Source organism: Hemicordylus capensis, chromosome 6 (assembly GCF_027244095.1).
Source record: "Hemicordylus capensis ecotype Gifberg chromosome 6, rHemCap1.1.pri, whole genome shotgun sequence".
Taxonomy (NCBI): Eukaryota; Metazoa; Chordata; class Lepidosauria; order Squamata; family Cordylidae; genus Hemicordylus; species Hemicordylus capensis.
The window spans coordinates 122,159,540-122,181,437 of NC_069662.1; the positions used below are offsets into that span (position 1 = coordinate 122,159,540).

Genomic DNA, 21,898 nt, shown 5'->3' on the forward strand with positions numbered 1-21,898 from the left:
CAGACAGGAAATTACCAGCTTGAACCACAAACCTAGTAAAGCCAAAGTGCAAAAGTGGCTTAAATCCAGGTAATTTGGACTAAATAGATTGTATGCAGCTCATGCAGCTGAATGTTAGTTATTGGGTATGTTGGGGACACATATTATGTATATATGTGTTGTGCTCTACATACTACAAGGCACGTATATATATATATATATATATATATATATATATATATATATACACACACACACACACACACACACACACATACACATACACACACACACACTTTATTGAAGTCCTATTCACATGTTATGTTCAATGCTCGTAGGGCAGGTATACTTCCTAATGGTACTTGCATTTGAGGAGTCTAATATCCAGGTTCATTTATAAAGTAAACACATGTACAGTCATTCCCATAAAAAACATGCCCATGTAGACAGATGCCCATTAAGCACATACAATAATATCTGTCGAGGGCTTGGGTGTTTTGCTTAACTGTGGTTCACATTTAAGAACATAAGAACATAAGCCCTGCTGGATCAGGCCCAAGGCCCATATAGCCCAGCATCTTGTTTTACACAGTGGCCCACCAGATGCCACTGGAAGCCCACAAAAGGAGTTGAGGGCATGCCCTCTCTCCTGCTGTTACTCCCCTGCAACTGGTACTCAGAGGCATCCTGCCTTTGAGGCTAGAGGTGGCCTATAGTCCTCTGACTGGTAGCCGTTGATAGATCTCTCCTCCATGAAGTTATCCAAGCCCCTCTTAAAGCCATCCAGGTTGTTGGCTGTCACCACATCTTGTGGCAGAGAATCCCACAAGTTGATTATGCGTTGTGTGAAAAAATACTTATTTATTTATTTATTTATTTATTTATTTAACATATTTTTATACTGCCCAAAACTTACATCTCTGGGCGGTTTACAACCAGATAAAAACAAAGATAAAACGTTAGTTAAGAAAACAAACAAACAAAAAACCCCAAAATTTAAAACACAGCAATGTAAAAACAATTTTAAAAAATGATATTCTAAAACCAACATTAAAACAATTAAAACAATATCAGTTAAAAGCCTGGTTGAACAGATGTGTCTTTAAAGACATTTAAAAAGCTGTCAGAGATGGGGAGGCTCTTATTTCACTGGAGAGCGCATTTCAAAGCCTTGGAGAAATCTAAGAACGTTTGGAAACTACTTACACTCCTTTTGGAGAAACTGAAGAAACACGTTTGGAGGATATTATGAAGAACTCCACACACCAGGGAGGAGTGACTTATATTTAGTAGATGGGAAGTTTATCACGTTTGTGACATAATAATTGTTCATGTACTTCTGAGGAAGCTCATTGTGAAACAAGGACTTATCGCAAAACTTTGCCAAATTAAGTGATTTATGTATATACAGAGATTCATAAATTGTAAATGTAAATTAAGTGATTTATGTAGTTATATTTATATGAGTATTGGCATTGGTGTCTTTTGCATGTGTGCATATATTTCTTGTATTGGGTGGTATTTTTTTCTTTGTTACTTTGAGTAGTACCACTCTCCCCTTATATATTTTTTCTAATTTATTTATTTTTGTCAGAGATGGGGAGGCTCTTATTTCACTGGGGAGCGCATTCTAAAGCCTTGGGGCAGCAACGGAGAAGGCCCATCCCTGAGTGGCCACCAGACGAGCCGGTGGCAAAAGCAAACGGACCTCTCCTGATGATCTCAATGGGCGGTGGGGTTCATGACGAAGAAGACGTTCTCTTAAATACCCAGGGCCCAAGCTGTTTAGGGCTTTACAAGTTATGACCAGCACCTTGTATTTTGCCCGGAAACATATCAGCAGCCAGTGTAACTCCTTCAATAAGAGAGTAATATGGTTTCTCCTAGATGACCCAGAGACGAGCCTGGCTGCTGCATTCTGGACGAACTATAGTTTCCGGACTACGTACAAGGGAAGCCCCACATAGAGCACATTGCAGTAATCCAGTCTGGAGGTTACCAGCAGATGTACCACTGTTTTGAGGTCGTTTGTCTCAAGAAATGGGCACAGTATCAGCCGAAGCTGATAGAAGGCACTTCTGGCCACTGCCTTAACCTGGATTGCCAGAAAGAGACTTGGATCCAGAAGCACCCCCAGACTGTGAACCTGTTCCTTCTGAGGAAGTGTGACCCCATCGAGAAGAGGCAGATCAAAATCATCTCTTGAGTTTCGACCCTGCACAATGAGTACCTCCGTCTTATCTGGATTCAGTCTCAGTTTGTTATCTCTCATCCAGCCCATTACCGCCTCCAGACAGGCATTTAGGGAGGTTATGCCCTCTCCTGATGATGCCGACATGAAAAAATAGATTTGGGTGTCATCAGCATACTGATAGCACCCAGCACCAAATCTCCTGATGATCTCTCCCAGCGGTTTCATGTAGATGTTAAACAACATCGGAGACAATACGGAGCCCTGAGGGACACCATACAAACGTTCAGATTTTAAAGAACAACAGTCTCCAAGGGACACCATCTGGAACCTGCCAGAGAGGCAGGAGCAGAACCACTGCAGAGTAGTGCCTCCCACCCCCCACCCCCTCAGACGCTCCAGAAGGATACTATGGTTGATAGTATTGAAAGCCGCTGAGAGGTCCAAAAGGACCAACAGAGTCACACTTCCTCTGCCAATTCCCAGTTGGAGATCATCCATCAGGCCGACGAAGGCAATCTCCACCCCATAGCCAGTTTGGAAGCCAGTTTAAAATGGGTCTAGATAATCCGTTTCCTCCAAGACTGTCTGGAGCTGGGAGGCCACCACCCTTCTCAATTACCTTGCCCAGCCATGGAAGGTTGGAGACAGGCCTGTAGTTACTCAGCTCTGTGGGATCCAAAGTAGGCTTCCATTTGCTGGTCCTAAATTTCCCGGCAATCAATTTCATGGGATGGCCCCTGGTTCTAGTGTTATGTGAGAGGGAGAAGAATTTCTCTCTATTCACTTTCTCTACTTCATGCATGATTTTATACACCTCTATCATGTCTCCCCAAAGTCATCATCTTTCTAAACTAAATAGCCCCAGGTGTTGTAGCCTTGACTCGTAAGAAAGGTGCTCTTGGTAGCCCTCTTCTGCACCTTTTCCAGTTCTACAATGTCCTTTTTTAGATGTGGTGACCAGAATTGTACGCAGTACTCCAGGTGCGGCCGCACCATATTTTTGTATAAGGGCATTATAATATTAGCAGTTGTGTGTGTGTGTGTGTGTGTGTGTGTGTGTGTGTGTGTGTATAAATAAAGTATATCATATATAGTTTATTTATATTGGCGACTTTTTATTGCTATACAGCATAAAGGCTGTGCACACAAGCAACCCTACCCAGGCTTGCACAGCCCTCCCTGGGTAGGGCAACCCGTGTGGAGTGCCTTGATTGGTCCCAATCCCAGTCCTCTTCACTAGGATAGCCTGGGTTTTGTGCCCGGGCCTATAATGAGGTAGAAGGGCTTTCTACCCCACCCCTCTGCCTGCGGCCCCAGCATTCATAGAGCTGAGTGGCAAGAGTGCCTGGCAGTGGGGAAATCCCCCAATGCACTGTGCTCCTCACGTGGTGCATTGTGGGATGCGGGACGCCGTAGCCTGCTTTACTCTGCCTGCTAGTCGCTCTTTGATTGTTTGCACGGTGGTTGTGTGGGTGTGTAGTGCGAGCAATTGCAAAGCGGTGAGGATTGTGTGGGGAAAGTAGGTTGTGTCCTTCTTGCCCAGTCCTACCTGGTACGGTTATGAGAACGGCCTTATAGTGTTGTATGAGGTTACCATCAGCAGTATAGTTAAATTTCTCATTTTTAAGGCCAGGTTTTCTACACAGACACAGACACAGACACAGACACAGAAACACAGCAAAAATCTGCCATGTAGTGACTGTGTAATTATTTCACTTTGCATACAGCTTTCAATTCAGCCTATATTTGCTATGCCACTATGAAGTGCAATAAATGGAGAGCTAGCGATTCACATGACCACTTTGCTCTTTCAGTATGGTTGTTATTATTATTATTATTACATTTATATCTTGCTTTACCTCCAAGGAGCCCAGAGTACTACATAATTGCGTTTTCTCCTCACAACAACCCTGTGAAGTAGGTTAGGCTGAGAGAGAAGTGACTGGCCCAGAGTCACCCAGCTAGTTTCATGGCCGAATGGGGATTTGAACTCGGGTCTCCCTGGTCCTAGTCCAGCACTCTAAACACTACACCACACAAGCCACCTGGGCCATGAGCTTGATAGCTTGGGCCATGAGCTAGAAAATGATGCATTTGTTTTAAGATTTTTTTTTTTTTTAAGGATGGTTGCTATCTACAAACAATTTGGTTATCAACAACTTTGGTAATGTTATATACATTTATAGCCACCTTTCTGTCCCATGTGAGGGCCTTCAAGACAGCATGAAAGAGTGAAACAGTTTACAGGCCCATGAAGCGGTTCTGTTCTTACCTCAGTTTGGGAATTAGTTGGCAACACTGAGGTTTCATTTTCTGTATTTCCTGTAGGACCATTACTTGGTGAACTTGGACCTGATACCGGGGAACTGCTACTGACCGATGATTCTGGGGGGAAATAAAAATAAAAATAAACATTCATAGCCATTAAGAAATATCAGCAATTTTGCATATAGTATAAGACAAATAATGTACATTTACAAAGCCTTCTTTATTCACTTTAACTCCCCCCCCCCCCACTGAGGAAGCTTCCATATACAAAAGATACAATTTACTCTTTGAAAAATGTTCCCCTCCTAGCCGGCAAGTTACTCAGTGACAGCCAAGTTACTGAAAGAGAATTTTTAATGAGGAAAAAGGAAAAGGAAGTACCTTTGGCTGCATTCTCTGCTGCCTCTGTGAGAGATCAGCATGACAGAGATACTGGACTCTCAAAGGTCATGATAACATGTCATCAATTCATGAGGCCTTCTGCCATTCCTAGGCTGTTTGGATAAACCCCTGGAGGACTTAGTTGTGAACCAGCCTTTATATGAGTAACTAATAAAAAACAATACCTCATTTGCAGTGCATCTCTGTCAATGAACTCTGAGGGAAGGCATGAGTCTCAAAACATCTTAACACAGAATTTTAATGGTTATATCTTACTTCGTTTTCCTTCAGAACATGGTGCATGTTTTGTTAAGGATAAAGGACAGCTTTCACTTTAGTTAGCTGAAACATCACACAATTGTTGAAAGTTGGATACCAGTGAAAGCTCTTCAAACAGATAAGCAAGATTCAAACTTAAAGTTATGCGGTCAATCAGAAAAAAAAATGTATTAAACAAAGCATCTTTTGATGCAAACTCTGTTGAAGGAAGTTTATAACTTCATTTTCTGCCTATTTTTTTGTAGCTATAGACCATTTTCTTCTTGTACGGTTCCTGCTACATTAGGTACAATGTAAGCCAAATGATGGGTACCAAGTATTATTACATTCAATTACTGGACATGCACAGTTCACTGAGAATGTATTTGTTGTCACTGAACAAGCAAATCAACTGATCTATCAAATGTAATTGGGAACTCCACCAAGAATCCCTCTTTAAAAACCCTTGCTCTCTGATTCTGGCATAAGGTTGATATTGTTAAGCAGCTGTCTTTGGTTGATCTTAGAGATTGCAGTAGACCATAAGGAAGAGAAAACTTGTAGGCAGTCTTTGCATAATTTAATTAATTTACTTATCATGCTATTTTTTCCAGTGGTTAGCAATAAATGCTAAATAGGATAGTATGTCATTTATATACACTAGACACACATATCTCCAGCTATCTCTATGTCAAAATGCTTGATATGAAAAAGTAATTTTAACCATCCAAGTTGTGTTGAACTTTAAAAACAGTAAGACAAACCCACCCAATTTTAATAGATCTAAAATATGCCTTATTGCATTAACTTTTTCTGAATTTCCAAAGCACAGTTCTTGTCTCCCTAAAAATCTTAAAACTTTAGAGCACATTATCCGTAGACCTTCCTGCTAAAACTGGATTTTTAGCATTTTTCAAATAAAAATAGTTAACTCCAATGTTTTTACACAAAGGATATAACAGAGTGATATAAATGATCTGAAAGTGTTTTAAATAAATTAAATTATTTCATTTAAACATAATTGATCTCCCTCATCAGAATCAACAGCAAGGGCAACTTATCTTAAGGAGTCTAGTGTTAAGTCTTCCAGATGGGTAAGGAACAAAGATGACCACTGTTTATTTTGTCCATCTGTCTGGGATTTCACACATTTCAGTTAACACTATATGATCTCTTCTTTCAAAGAAACATTTAGAAAAGAACACACGGCTAAAAAAAATATTAAGCTTGTGAAAGCTACTGAAAGATTAATGATCATTTTTCCTAATAAAAAGGATGCTTCCTTTCACAATGCAATTTGGTGCCAAAAGTGCAAACATATACATTTTGACTAGTTTCAGAGAAACTGAATAAATAGATGACTCCTAACAATCAACTGTAAAAACATCAGACTCTTAACGTGAAAAACCCAAAACCTTTAAAGGTGGATTCTCAATTATCTGAGCAATCCGGTTTAAACCCTACAGAGCAATAGCCATCAAAATTCTACCTTCAATGAATAATAATGATAATGAGGATTATGATGTTTCTAACACTGTCTGATAGCACCAAAAATTTGGACAGGATCTCTCAAGTCCTGTCCTTCATTACCTGTCACCTCAAATATTCTCTTCTTGAATGAGCAGACAACTGTTCCATCTTTCCTTCTGAGTAAAGGGCTACTTCTCCTTTCTGTGACTTTTTGTTTTAACCTGGAGCGCACTTTCAAGTTGGGCTCTGAGGCTGGGAATGAAGACCACACAAGGTATAATTAGACAACAGAAAGCTGTATATAGGGTTAGACAATAAAGATCCAATCGCAAGCCAACTACTCAGCGGATTTTCATTTACAAACACTTCTTATTTATAGAAAAAATATAATTTGCAAACTGCTTTAAATTTTTTATTATATTCATCCTTGCAATAACCCTGTAAGGATCAACCTTATTCCTATTTGGGGTCTCAGGCAGGGAAGGAGCAACCAACGTCCACTTAATGAATCTATGGCAGAGGTAAGCCTTGAAAATCCCAGGCTCCCAGACCCAAGCCCAAGCAATGTTCCCTGGATGTCTTCTCCATTTTGATTTTATTATTCTGTCTTTGCAATGAGTTCTTGTAATGATGGCCATCCTTACAAACGGCAAACAGTATACTTGGCATTCTCAGATCCTGGCTAGCAATGCCCTTGTTTTGTCTATTGCTCATGTTGTCCTATTTTTGTAATTCCAGCTTCCAGTGCAGTCAAAGGACAATCTAGATGTGATACATCCAAGGGCGGCAGAGGGGGATATTCAGAATGAGGCCATGCCATTGCAGAAGGAGAAGTTACTCTTTGGATCTGCACTGTTTCCCCCAATGGAAAGCCCACTCCAACAAAGCTATTATAGATGTGGTGAGCAATCTGGATGCCCGACTTCCCCTGCTGCACAGCTAATAGCAACTTGGTTGGGGTGGGGTGGGGGGAGATTTCCATATAGGAAACAGCATTAGGGGAAAACTTAACAACCTTCATTATCCAGTGACATAGGGCTAAACCAAATACTTCCAGCTGCAAAAGATGGTAGAAGAGGCTCACAGATTCTTCACAATTCTTCATAACCCTAATATGGTTATGGCCCATTGGGGTATAGAAATTATGGCTGACATACAGACAAACATCAGGGAGATGTGGTGGGAACATCGCTACCCCAGCTGCTCAAATGCACAAGAGCAAGCTGAGACTTCTTGTTTCTGCAGCCACAGAGGGCTGTCAGAGGCAAAGGGAGTGCTCCACAGGAAGTCCCCACTTGCTCCAGGATGCAGCAATGTGTGCGGAACGCAGGCACCCAGAGTCGTGTGTGCTTTCCTCTGCAGCCCCCTAATACTTGCTCCTGCAAGCACTTTGTTAGTTAGTATGTCAACCTCTTTTTTTCAACATTTTGAAGATGATTTTTTAAAATCTGCACAGCATTGAATGGCCCTATGAACATGTGAGAAGCCTGCATTATCACTGTTTTTACTTTGAACCCTTAATCCCTCCTGACAATAATTACAATTGGGAGTGAAGTCATCCCTGGCAGAGACTCAATTTGCATTTAGGGTTATGTTATATTTATAGGTCTCCATGTTGTTCCTCAACTGTAGAAGATTTCCATATCAGTGCCTGAATAATGTGATGTAATCCTCTGGGCCCAGAAAGAGCTCTTCAGCATTCACCAGGGAGAAGGCCCACTTGTCTCCAAATGTGTTTTCATGCCCAGCTGCTCTGATTGCCTTTCTATTTTTAACCACCTACCCATCACACTCTGCATTTCAATCAATCACATAAACAGAGAAGACAGTCTTTATGTGGCTGTCTGAATTTATGCTCCAGTGGAAAAGATAAACCCTTGCATAAAAGATGAAGTGTCATTATTTAAATGAAAACAATTTTACAATGAAAGAGAAGAGAAGAAATCAGACTTTTTGTGAACGCTGGAAGGAGAAAGAAATTAAAGGCTTTACCGAATGTGTCTCAAAAACAGAACATCTAGAAGAGGGCTGCACAATTTCGGCCTTCCAGCTCTTGCTGGACTACAACTCTCAGCATTCCCAGCCACCGTGGCCAATAGTCAGGGATGATAGGAATAGTAGACCAAAATTTGAAGGAGGGCCGAAGTTGTGCAGCCCTAATCTAGAATATCCCTTGAGAGCTAACATTCTAGTAAAGCAGAACGAGATAAAAGCGACTCAGTATGGCCATTTTGCATGAACACCAAAGCCTTGAACCTGTAAGAAAGGCAACTGCAACTTGGAGAAATTCAGCGCAGGGACCCACAAATATTGGAATTGGTTGACTTTGCCAGCCTCGAATTGTCTTTGCCACCAACTCTGTTTCACCCTTACCCATTAACTCTGTCAACCCCCAACCAGACTATCCCTCACCATGTGATCAAAAAACCTCTCAAGCTGGTACTTGCTATACGGGAACCAATGATCATTTGTGAGGTGCTATGAATGGGGCTACAAATAAGATAATGGCAAAGTGTCTTAATCCACATGAGTGGGCAAAAGCTTTGCCAAATGGCTATTTAATGCAGCATCGCTGCACTTGGACTTATATGAGCCTAAGTGTGTGTGTTGGGGGGGGGGGGGCCTCATACAAGGGAATCATTTACAGTGACATCAGGATGGTGACCAGAAACTGTCATTCATACAGCCAATGGCATTATCCAGCTTTCCCCCGTGATTTATTTATTTATCTATCATATTTTTACACCGCCCAAAACGTACGTCTCTAGGCAGTTTACAACAAGATTAAAAAGTAAAACATTAATTAAAAACAAAAACAAAACAAAACAAAACAAAATTAAAAGCAAGAAATTTAAAAGAAAATCTAAAATTTTAAAACAATATTCTATAAACAACATTTAAAACAATCAAAACAATATCAGTTAAAAGCCTGGGTGAAGAAATGCGTCTTTAAGGACTTTTTAAAGGATGTCAGAGATGGGGAGGCTCTTATTTTACTAGGGAGCGCATTCCAAAGCCTTGGGGCAGCAACGGAGAAGGCCCGTCCCTGAGTAGCCACCAGATGAGCCGGTGGCAAATGCAGACGGACCTCTCCTGATGATCTCAATGGTTGGCGGGGTTCATTACGAAGAAGCTGTTCTCTTAAAAACCCAGGGCCCAAGCTGTTTAGGGCTTTATAGGTTAGGACCAACACCTTGTATTTTGCCTGGAAACATATTGGCAGCCAGTGTAACTCCTTCAATACGGGAGTAATATGGTCTCTCCTAGATGACCCAGAGACGAGCCTGGCTGCCACATTCTGGACCAACTGTAGTTTCCGGACTACGTACAAGGGCAGCCCCGCATAGAGTGCATTACAGGACTACGTGATGATTTGCAGTTACTGCGCATTGCATGTGTCCTAAAGAAGTAGCACTTTGGTGCAGTGATCAAAACTGCTTAACTTTAGGCACTTCCTGGCATAGTAAAGCTGCCCATCTGGGAAAGCTCTAAGTGAACAATTCTGGAAGAGCAACACCGTGGTCCCCCACGTCTGTCCAAAACCTTTCTACTGTGTGTTATCTATCATGCTACTGTCTCTTATTTGTCATGTTAGAAGCAAAGGGAAAATGCTACCTGTTTAGAGCATTAAAAGGATTCAACCTCCAGAGGAAATTTGATTAAAACAAGTTTATTTTAAGGTTTGGTCTTTTATGTCTGGAACATAATACCAGTGCAACTTAATTAGCTTCATACACAATGCAACCTTCCATCTGGTAAAGTAATTTAACAGAATTAATTGTATACCACCATAAGTCAATGAGACACTAAGGAAAACGATCGAAATGCTATTTCCTTTTCTTTGGAAAAGAATTATGTACAATTTCAGCATGATTTGCATTGCTAACAGTGAGACCCAACTGGGAGGAATCACTCTCATTTATATTACTTTCCCATGAGAAAATCAAGAATGAACTATAAAGCTAGTGCCTTTCTTCATAAATAGCTTCAAAATACATACTTGGATTTAGTTTGAAAAATGTTATTTGGAACCTGAAACTTTAATCATAGTTGTGGGCCTGAGCATATTGAAGCACAATTGTGCTTCTTAATAATGTGAGAAAGATCTTTTGTTAATAACCAACGCATTATGTTTTAGAGGTCCTGACACCATGGCTACAACCAAGCAGGGCTGGACTGGGGGCACAGAGAGGGTGGCGGAATGTATGTGGGGAGGGGTCAGGTTTTGAGCAGAATGGGTAATTAAGGGTGGGAGTTGGGGCGCGGCTGGGCACACTGGGAATATGTCCTGCTGCCCTAAGGGTCTGAGCATACTTCTCACAACCAATCGGAAGGAAAGGAGGTGGGGGTCTCCGGATAGGGAGAGGGGGAAAGGGGAGACGGGCAGTTGGCGCGGGGAGAGCCCAGCAAGCGCAGCAGGGCACACCAGGCGAGGGTACACCGGGAAAATGCCCTGCTGCTCAGTGGGCCAGTCTGAGCCTGCAACCAAGGCATCTTCAAGAGCTGGGCCTTCCTGCTCTCAGGGAAAAAGAGCCTTTGTAGTGCAGAGTTATGAATATCATAGGAATATAGGAAGCTGCCTTATATCATGTCAGATCATTGGTCTATCTAGCTCAATATTGTCTCCAAGGTTTCAGCCAAGAGTCTTTCTCAGCCCTACCTGGCAATGCCAGGGATTGAACCTGAGACCTACTGCATGCAAAGCAGATGCTCTCCCACTGAACTATAGCCCTCTTAAACAACAAAAGCTTCCCTTCTTACAGAAGGAATGGATATTCCTGTGCACATGGAGCTCTACAGATCTGTTTGGTTGAATGATATTCTCCTTATTCATCTTTCTTTCTACTTGTAGAACCATCACATTGGGTCATCAAGCTCTCAGGTTATGCATCAGGAGATTGATCACCATCTCCTATCTAATCCAACAAAGATATGCAATCATTGTAAATAACCTTTATATTATAAAAATTATAATATTATAAAAATATTATACAATGAGACTATGGCCTAGCTCAAAGAAAGTTAACATTTGTTATGCAACTAGCATCTACTTATCTCTGAATTATTAAGACATCAGAGCACAAAGAAAGCATCATTTGTCATTTGTACTGCGAGTAACTTCCAACAGCATGTTTAGTAGATCTCATCTCTGCAAAAAGAAGATATCACATCTGAGCAGATAACACATTTCCTGCAGGTTCAGATCCCAATAATTTTGCCCATGTGATTCCTCTCTTCCCTTCAACCTTATGCAATCTGACCCCAGCATGCCTGCTTGCCTTGTTGGCTCAAAGCCATATTCAAATGGGTATCCTGACCACAAGCAGTTTTTCAGAGGATGCATAGAGTTAGTCCAGTACAGCCAAAAGCAAGGGGTTTGCGAGCCAATCTGAGCCGGCTTGGCTTGAAGGCTTGCGCTTGAGCTGGCCTGGCCCCATAAGGAGTGAAGCTGGACCAAGCTCGAGTCTAGCTGGGCCCAAGGCTGGCTTGAGGAATATACTTGTAGAGGGGAATCTGATGAGGATCCATTTTCAAGTAAAGGGCTTTCCTTAAATTAAATGTGTGGGGAGGGGGATTGTGACAAAAGGTAGCCTTTACCTTAAAAATAAGGCGGCGGCAGCAGGGTGGCGATGCAAAGAGCCTCTGTGCACTTGCAGAAGTCACTCTAATCATCTCCCGAACCTGGCCACAGCCTGCCCAGCCTTTCATTTGGGAGGCCTGCAGGAAGGTTGGAGGAGCCGCTGCTGCTGCCTCATTTTTGTTCTCCCACACACCACATTTAATTTAAGAAAAGCCCTTTACTTATGAAGGGGAATCCTCGCCAGATACCCCTCCAGCCGGCTTGTGAGCCAGCTTGGCCCAGCTCGATGCTTGGACTGGAACCAACTGAGCCCGAGCTGCCCGGGGTAGCTCGAAACTGGTCCGGATTCGAGCCAAACCTGGAAACCATTATTATTTTGTGCTCAAAATAATCTCTGCAGTGGATCATATCATTTACCTCCCAAATGGACCCTCAGTGCCCTGCCCCTTTCACGCAGTAAAATGATTTCTATGTGTGGTTATTACATACTGTTTGTTTGTTTGTTTATTTATTTATTTATTTATTTATTATAACTACATTTATATCCCACTCTTCCTCCAAGGAGCCCAGAGCAGTGTACTACATACTTAAGTTTCTTTCACACCAACCCTGTGAAGTAGGCTAGGCTGAGTGAGAAGTGACTGGCCCAGGGTCACCCAGCTAGTATCATGGCTGAATGGGGATTTGAACTCGGGTCTCCCCGGTCCTAGTCCAGCACTCTAACCACTACACCATGTAAGCCCTGCAGCAATTCAAGTCCACCCTACATCCTTGATCACAATATAAATGGTTATATATATATGAATTCATCAGCTGAGTACTGAAGGAGATCCTTAACTAGACTAGGGCTGGAGCTGAAACTCATAATGAGCAGATTCTGAAATATGAATCTAGCCTGTTTGCAATGACCACATGTAGGTTAAACTTGGACTCTAAATAACTGATAGTTCAACCAAAATGTACTGCGCTGATTATATAATTTGACAGTTGTATCATTAATGTTTAATTTCATAGTTGAGGGGTAGAGAAAGAGAGATTTCCCCTTTGCCTTGTTAATTTGTAGATGAAACAAAAAATGAAGCTTCACGAAGAAATATCCTCAAAATTAGATAAACACTTTATATTGTCTGAAGCTCTATTTGTTTGTGATTTGGGTATTACAAAACTGCTAGCAAAGACCTAGTGGCATTTGTAGCCCAAGAAAAAAGGAGGTGGGGGCATGTCTGCTCCTTGTGACAAAGGTCAACCATTAGCTGGCAAGGAACCTGTCTATACATATAGATGTCTCATGGCCCAGCTTTGTCTGGAATGGCCCCATGAGGATGTCATAGGCTCCACAATGTCCCTTTTGCCTCAGGGATGGCCCTGTGGCCTCCCTGATCAGTTTAGGGTCACTTGACTTGTGTCATCCTGGTTCCTGTTGCTTTTTCCTGTAAAACTGCCAGGCAATCATTGAAAGCTTTGTGAATAGGTTGTTGAGGGTTGAAAAAGTTAGGTCTTCTCCAATTATTAACCTTGAGTATGTTACTTAAACAGGATACATGTAAGATGTGCCAAGCTGTCATCAAAACGTTCCTTCCCTAACATGTGGCCTACTGTAGCGAAGCTCTGTTTACACTTTTCACTGAAAGCCTGTCACATAAACAACAACAGAAGCGACCAAAATGAGATCAGTTCATTATTCATCCATGTATGTCATATGTTGTGTTTTCAAAAGCGCCCCATAGTTGTGCGTTCTCCCTGTGGCCGACTATGGCATGCCCAAATATTTGGAATAATGTATAGAAAACATCTGGCTTTAATTATATTGTAGTCCTCTTATACAGACAATGAGAATTGAATTAAGGAATATTTTGAAACCCCCACAGAGATGTAAAAGTATTAACAGCTGCACCAGAATGATACTGCTAAAATGTTTGAAAATGTTTGGCTTTACCAATCAACAATTTTACACTTCATAAATATCGATAATGCTGCTACATTTTAAAGAGCAGGAAGGGGAATGTTCAGGGAACCCTACTTTTATAAAACATGGTATAATCTAGATATTCTATTAGAGCATATACGTATAGTTTTAAATTATGAGTGTGTAACATATTTTGACAAAAAAAATAGTACTATGAAAAAAAAAATCATCAGAGCTTAACTCCCAAATATAAAAATTACAAAATGGTTATAAAAGGCAGCTGGAGCAAGTATTTTGTAACTACTTCCCATATAAGCAGATTGTTTAGTCCCATCATTCATAATTCAGTTTGCAAAAGAAACATTAACCAATACAAAGTTCTCTTTATTATTTATTTATGTATATCCTATCCTTTAATTTCAAGGAAATGCATAAGGCAGCTTTATATAATATGCCTGCATGCTTATTAGTATTAACTGAATTTTTTCCACATCTACTGGAACATAGCTTAAGTACAGTTCAGACAGGCCTGGCTATCATGTGGGTCTCAACGCAGCCATGCACATGCCAAAATTCTTGGAGAAAGGGACAAGTGGATTTCAGCTGCACCATAGTTTTCAGTCTACAGGTAGACTTCAAGGAATCTTCAGCCTACTGTTAGACTGCAAGGCAGATTTCAAGCAACCTTCCAGACTGGAGGATGGTAAACGGCACTGATAGTAACTGTACAATCATGTGATTTTTTAATTGATTGATTGCATTTATAGTATACACCACCATTTGTTTGGAAACCCCAAGTTGCTTTACAGCTACAATAAAAACACAGTACGATTATCATAAATTATAAATAAACCACAATAAAATTACATCATGAGGCTTTCAAAAAGATCTATAGGAAGAATTAAAACAGACTACAGGGGAGCAGAACTGTTCTTGTAGTAGTCAGCATGAATGGTCCCCATGAATGAGCATGTGGTTGGGTGTCACATTGTCTTCTATAAATATTCCCCTTAGGAGATGGAGCCATAGCTCAGTGGTAGAGCATCTGCTAGTATGCAGAAGGTCCCAGGTTTACTCTCAGGCATTTCCAGGTATAGCTGAGAAAGACTCCTGCCTGAAACCTTGGAGACAATATTGAGCTAGATGAACCAATGATCTGACATGGTATAAAGCAGCTTCCTATGTTCCTATGATATTTATCCTGCATAGGATATTTACAGCCGATATTTATCGGCTTAGAGAGTCAAGGAGAGAAGAGAACCAAGAATTCCAATCTATTCCCTGAATCGCACTCCAATATCCTTGGAAAACAAACCTGCCTTCCACTGCTGATGGAAAGGCAGAAAAAAGGGGGCAGGGGTAATTTAAACAGGGAAGGCATTCTATAATTGGAGGTGAGAGGGTAACCAAGAAAGCTCTACCTCAAGTGCAGGAGTCTAACTGAGAAAGCTCTGTCCAGCATCATCAAAGTTGCAGCAGAGCCCCACAAAAGATCCTGTAAGGCAGGTAGAATCTCTTTGACGAAAGGAGTTCTCCAGGTAGCTAGGACTAAAACTGTTCAGGACTTTTAACAATCAAGTAATAAAGAAGCTAGCCTTCCTTTCCTTCACTTGCTTGGGCTCTGCATCTTGGATGCTTATCACCCATCTAGCAATTAAACAGGTTCATATCTTGCCATCTATTGCAGTACTCTGCGATACACAAGTGCCCTCATCCACAGAGCTGTACATACTGTGTCTAGTGCCTAGCTGCTTAACAGATGGTGATACTGTCAATACTAGTCATCTGTTTTGGAGAGGTAAGGAAATCTGAATCCAGGTCATATGTTCCCCCCTTTCCCCCTCATTAAAGGAAGGCAAGAGAGGCAGGGGTGTAGGGAGCTTGGCCACCCCCTAGGCTTCACAATTACGTGCCCCCCAAGCCACACCCCCTGTGTCTGACATCAGATGCAAGAGGACGGGGCCAATTCTCAGGACAGGGCCCATCACTCCCAGTCAGTGATTCCACGAACCCTGATTCCACGAACCACTGATGGGGAAGCTCTGCTAGGGCAGATGGGCCCAGTCCTCGGCATTGGCCCCACCCCCTTGCATCTGACATCAAATGCAGAGGGAGGGGCCACAGCTTGGTTGATGGTCCATTTGGACCCTTTCCCATCTTCCCCAGTGTTTCATTGAAATGGCTGGCTGGGCTCCCCCCCCCCCCCAAGCACAGCCAGCATTTCAGTGAACACTAGCTGTGGGGGAAGAGGGACACTTCATTCGCTGCCTGGGTGTGGGAGATGGCCATAGGGCACCCTGGCTGAGGGCATACTTGGTGACCCCCCAGACCCTGGTGGCTGGGGTACAAGCTGACAGTGACAACTACCTCTTAGGAATAGCTACAATGGTATTACGATTCCTACTCAAGCAAAGGCTGCATGTGCAGTAACTGAATATTAATGTGCACTAATAAATGAAAGAGCTATTGGTGGGGGTTCAAAGGACAGCAGAACTGGTTCCATATGCTTCGGGGGGAAGGAGTTGGGCTTATATTCTTCAAAGAGCAGTTACCCCCATAACATGGCAAACCACTTTGAAAAGAAAAAAAAATAAATCAAAGGGGACCACAAAAAAAATCCAAATACCATTGTGCATGTCAAAGCCTAAAGTAGCTCTTTCGAGACAGGCCATTGCCTTCTGAGTAACAATGAGACTATTTTCACATTTAAAAGTATATATGACAGTATTTGTTCATATGTGATAGAACATAAAAGTGCAATCGGAGGTATATTTTAGGGAATGTAGGTTTATATTCACATTACTTAAGACCAATTTAAGCACATATCAATTTAAGTCATGTGTCAAATTGTGAAATTATACAATGTGTGTGTGTATGTATGTGTGTAAAGTATGTATGTGTGTATGTATGTATGTATGTATAGATAGATAGACAGATAGACAGACAGACATAAAAACATAAATTACGGTTCTGTTTGCTGGGGTGGGGAGAAGAACTGACCAAGAACAGAATTGGAGTTTAAAGTTAGTTAGTCATCCTTACCAGTTTTGCGAAGTGGGAAATCATCCTTTGCATCTTGTGCTCCTGGTAATGTGTATTTATAGGAAGGAGATGTACTACTAAGAGGTGGAGAACTTTGATCCAGTGAGGTATGGTGGGCAGCCCTATAGAAGACACAGAAGGTCACTTCAGTAACTGCTAATTTGCCACTTCACCACACCATCTGTGTTACACAAATATTTTGTCTCTTCCAAGCATGCAAAAACCTAAGGTTATGCAACACCTCTGTTATAGTTCTAGAGCAACTCAGGATTTTAAGAACGTCTTTTCCATGTAACTCATAAAATATAAATGCTATGACAATACTGTTTGTATGGATGCTGTATTAACAGTGTCATTGCTTTCAAAATTGTACCAAATGCATAGAAAATGATTCCTATTTACTACAGGCTTTAGAGAAATAACACTCTGGGCAAGGAGGGCCTTTCACCCTCTCCCCTCCCCCCATGATTAATTTATCAGTGTTGCCAAGTGTTGTTTGTGCAGGACTGCAAAACCTAATAGTGTAATAGGCCCTTCTGTTTCCCACTTTTCACCGCAATGCCAATGAAAAGGTCCTAAAGCGCTCTCTTGATGTGTTGGTTTGCTTCTAGCACTCTCCTTCTCCAATTCTGGAATTAGCTGAACTCTCACAGGCTGTACATTCAACAAACAGTGGATGAGCTACCAAGGACTGGTAGGTGCTCTGGGTGACTGATGAAAACGAAGAGATAAAAGTCCCATAGTGCTGAAAACAGGCTTATTTGAGCCCAACGTGTGTCAGCCGAAGCCTTCTTCAGGGGCAAAATATTACCCAATGTAATCTTGTTACAAAAACACTTCTTCAAAAACAGGTAACAATATCTTGAGTAGCCAAAGCTAATGAAGCACATTTGCTGATATCTTCTCCCATTAGTTTCATTAGATTTGGCTACTCTAAGATATTGTTACCTGTTTTTGAAGAAGTGTAGTTCTTCAAGAACTCGGAGACCTGAGTTCAAATCCCCATTCAGCCATGATACTTGCTGGGTGACTCTGGGCCAGTCACTTCTTTCTCAGCTTAACCTACTTCACAGGGTTGTTGTGAGGAGAAACTCAAGTATGTAGTACAGTGCTCTGGGTTCCTTGGAGGAAGAGCAGGATATAAATGTAAAAATAAATAAATAGATAGATAGATAGATAGATAGATAGATAGATAGATAGATAGATAGTTGTAACAGGATTACATTGGATAATATTTTGCCCCTGAAGGCGGCTTCGGCCAACACGCGTTGGGCTCAAGTAAACCTGTTTACAGCACCGTGGGACTTTGTCTCTTTGTTTTCATCTATATTTGGTGTTTCTTGTTTTTCTTCATCCACCACTCTGAGTGATTGCCCAGCTCACCTCCTATCAAGAGCAATTATATGTATTAGAAGAGTGTTCAGTATGAATGTGTAATCTATTTAACTCTCCCTTACTTTCATGAATAGTATTGTTTTCCTCTTGGGGAAAATAAGAACAGCTGAAATCATTTTCCCCCTTAAGAATGCCAGCTATCCTATCTAACTTAATTGAAACTTTTCTCTCCAAAAGAAAAAACATAATGGAGAATTTCAAGTTGCTTTTTAGGGAGAAAGAACAACTTAAGAGTAACTTATCTTAGTCTTTAAGACTCACTAGAATAATTTATACTTAAAATGAAATCATTTATGACTCTATTGTCAAAAGAAGGTATTACATTGGAAAATAAACTGATATTTTGTACAGGTAAACAACCATCTTCTTTCATTTTTGTTTAGGAACATATACATATAAATCTTCTGGAATGAATAGATGGCTCTTTTCAAAATTTAGATGTCATTTTGTCTTCTGCACTAAATGAGTGCAAAATTGCATCAATAGGTAAGCTGGCGATGGATGCAACACGCATATTTAAAAGGACTCCCAAGTATTTCTTTAAGACCTACAAATTTATTGCATAAAAACTTTGTTAAAATGTTGTTAAAAGCATAATAAAACAGGCGTTTCAGTGTCAGAGGCCAGCCCCTCAGTGTTGTTCAAAAATTGCATCAGATATTTGTAACTAACTATTCAGGCAAATGATATATTTTAAATTTCAAAAATATCTGGATTGCTTAAAGATAAGAGAAAAAAATATTGACCTGAAGAATCTATCCTGGTCTTTTGGATAGGTTTTTTGACCACGTATGTGGCAGGTTTGACTAAACCTTGCACTGTGCAATTGTTATGAAATGAAAGGGTGTTGATGCCCATGCAATGTACTGCATATGGATTTCATATAGGCCCACAACTCTAGCCTATTTCTACAGATTAAGTACTTCTAACAAGCTTATGTTAGGATTTCACAAATAAGTTATAGAAGAGAAGGTAAGGCTGACAGAAAATATCCAGCAGAGGCACACCTACCAAAATACAGAATGCAAACAAAAACTGAAATCTAGCTTAGTAATACATAACATACTTCCCAATTTGATACGATTTTACTGTATGTAAAATTTTCATTTTGCTTTGCTGTGATATATTAAATGTATTCTAGTGGTCTATTGTTAAGGTGTTAGTTACTTTTCTAATAGTCTATTTGTGTTTGTAGTGTATGTAGTTCTGTTAGATATTTCCAGTAATATAAATTATGGCTAATATCTTATGACATTTTAATGCTGCCTTTCCTTCAAGGAGTTCAGGGCAATGCACATGGTTTTCCCCTCCCTATTTCCCCTCACAGTAACCTTCTGAAAAAGAGGGGCAGATGAGGGGCAGGTTGGGATTTGAACTTGGGTCTCTCCGATCCTACTTAAAATATCACAGATGGAGGCAATCCATTTGGTAGATGCTGTGGGAAGGGCTAAAGATGTCAGAAGGACAAACGTACGTGTACCAGAGCTTGGGGTGCCGGCTAATGGAATGATTCTTCCCATTGGCTGGAGAGTCTTTTGTTGCTGATTTGCTCAATAAGAACTCCTGAAGTTTCTGCTTCACTTCTGTACTGGCCACTGCTCCTGAAACATACAGGACATTTTCAGTATTTCCAATACTACGGAGTGCTGGGGATTCTTTGAAAACACACACACACAATACACACTCAACAGTGTTGCCCAATAAAATATGAAAAAGAGAGTCATGAAAAAGCCCTAATGAAATAATGCCTCTTCAGTCAATCAAATAACGACTTCACTCTTATGAGCCTGAACCAAAATCAATAGTTATTATTACTGATTGGATCTAAAGATTCATGAACCAAGGCTGTCTTTATGGCAGTCTTACAATAAAAGTAGTAGTTGTTTGGAAATGTTGTTAACATTGAAGTCATTCACACAATCAAAAACTTTGTTCTATCCAGGTTTGGGAGCTGTGTGAGCTCCCAATTTTCAGTTGCGTGCAAGCATGGTAAAAGGAAAACCTGGGAAGAAGTGATTGTGTGGAAGCAAGGTAAGGAGAAAAAGCTACCCTAGTTCTCCTCCTACCTTGCTTCCACAGAATCACTTCTATCCAGGTTTTCAGCTTACCTTGTTTGCATACAACCGAAAATTGGCAGCACACAGAGCTCCCAAACCCAGGCAGAACACAGTTTTTGACTGTGAATGACCTCACTGTTTGATTTCACTGAAGTCCGTTCTCAAGTTAAAGTCAAAGTAAGAAACCAAAAAAAAATTTTTTTTGTAAGCATCTTCAGCTTTCTGATTTTTGTTCATGCCTTAGATGCAGAAATGGAGGAAAAGGAAAATGACAGTTTTAAACCAAACTGAAGCCAATGGCTTGGATCCAGAGAACTGCAATTGGAGTACTACTTGCACAATGGGGCTTTCCTGAATGTCCTTCCTGCTGCTGTGTTCTCCTGAGAAGCCATTCCTGAGTGTTCTCGGTAATGGTCTTAGGTTCTGGGCTGAGTGGAATAATTGTGACCGCACGTAACCTGATTTAAAGTTTAAAAATAGCCTTTTATAGTCTTCCTACGTTGGCAAAAAGTGAAAGTGCACCAGTTCTGTAGGGTTGATTTGCTGCTTTAGGAGTTCTAAAAGGGAAGCGAGAATTTTCCTTTTGGTAGCCCCCAAATGAGAATCCTTCCTAGGGAAGTGGATCAGAATTCGGTAGGTCTGAAAAATTCTTTGCAGTTTCATATTCCTGTTATTTCCGGCTGCTTCTGGTCTTGCCCTGTACGATGACTCAGGCATGGGGTGGGGGGCTGGTCGGGAGCCGCTGACGTCAGTTGAGCTTTTAACCCCTTGTTGAGTCCTAGCCGTGAAGTGGGCAAAGGCTTGTGTTTTTTCTATCTCCCCCTCTACGTCATTCAGTCTTGTGATAATATATAGCAGATTCTCAGCGGCGACAAGGCAGACATCGTTTAATTGCTAAGTCCAGGTCAGTTGGGGGTGGGGGGTTAGAGGTGTTTGGTTGGGTGCTATAAAACTTCTATCCCCCTGTTTCAATAAATGTTCCTGCTCTGTCCTCCGGTGAGGCTGCTTCAGGGTGATTTGTTTCATTCCTGCCTTCTGGGGTGCCAGCTTGGATTTGGGGGAGGGGGATTCTGTGACCAGGGCTGTGAATCTATTCTTGGTATTCACAGTAAATGTGTCTCCTGTTACTGCTTCTGTGGCAGTTTTTTGATCCTCAGCTGTTTCTTCTTCCTTGTTCTTCCTCTCCTATCCTTGGGTGGGCTCTTGCTGGTGGGACCTTTCCACTGTCATTCCCGCCCCCCCCCCCCTTGGGGGGCAGGTCAGTCCCTTGGATGGCATGCCTGGGGAGGGGGGAGCCTGGAGGAGATTGGAAGTTGGGCTGTTAGATGCCCGACGCCATCTTGCTCCCTACCCTTCTGTAATGGTGT

General features: G+C 41.4%; 1 protein-coding gene across 34 annotated transcripts in view; it reads right to left on the minus strand.

Moving 5' to 3' along the window:
• HDAC9 (histone deacetylase 9) overlaps positions 1–21,898 on the minus strand; it is a 670,023-nt gene that overhangs the window by 329,177 nt on the left and 318,948 nt on the right. For 31 of the 34 annotated variants that reach the window (XR_008309711.1, XR_008309710.1, XR_008309709.1 and 28 more), the window contains 4 exons: positions 19,949–20,075; positions 17,080–17,201; positions 6,671–6,802; positions 4,446–4,558 (listed from right to left, as the gene is read on the minus strand). Coding sequence is in view for 29 of the 34 variants with exons in the window: in XM_053261002.1 (XP_053116977.1) it covers positions 4,446–4,558; positions 6,671–6,802; positions 17,080–17,201; positions 19,949–20,075 (494 nt within the window). In the remaining 5 variants the exon portion in view is untranslated. The remainder of the gene's footprint in view (positions 1–4,445; positions 4,559–6,670; positions 6,803–17,079; positions 17,202–19,948; positions 20,076–21,898) is intronic. The other 3 variants (XM_053260998.1, XM_053260996.1, XM_053261024.1) reach the window with 1 other exon arrangement.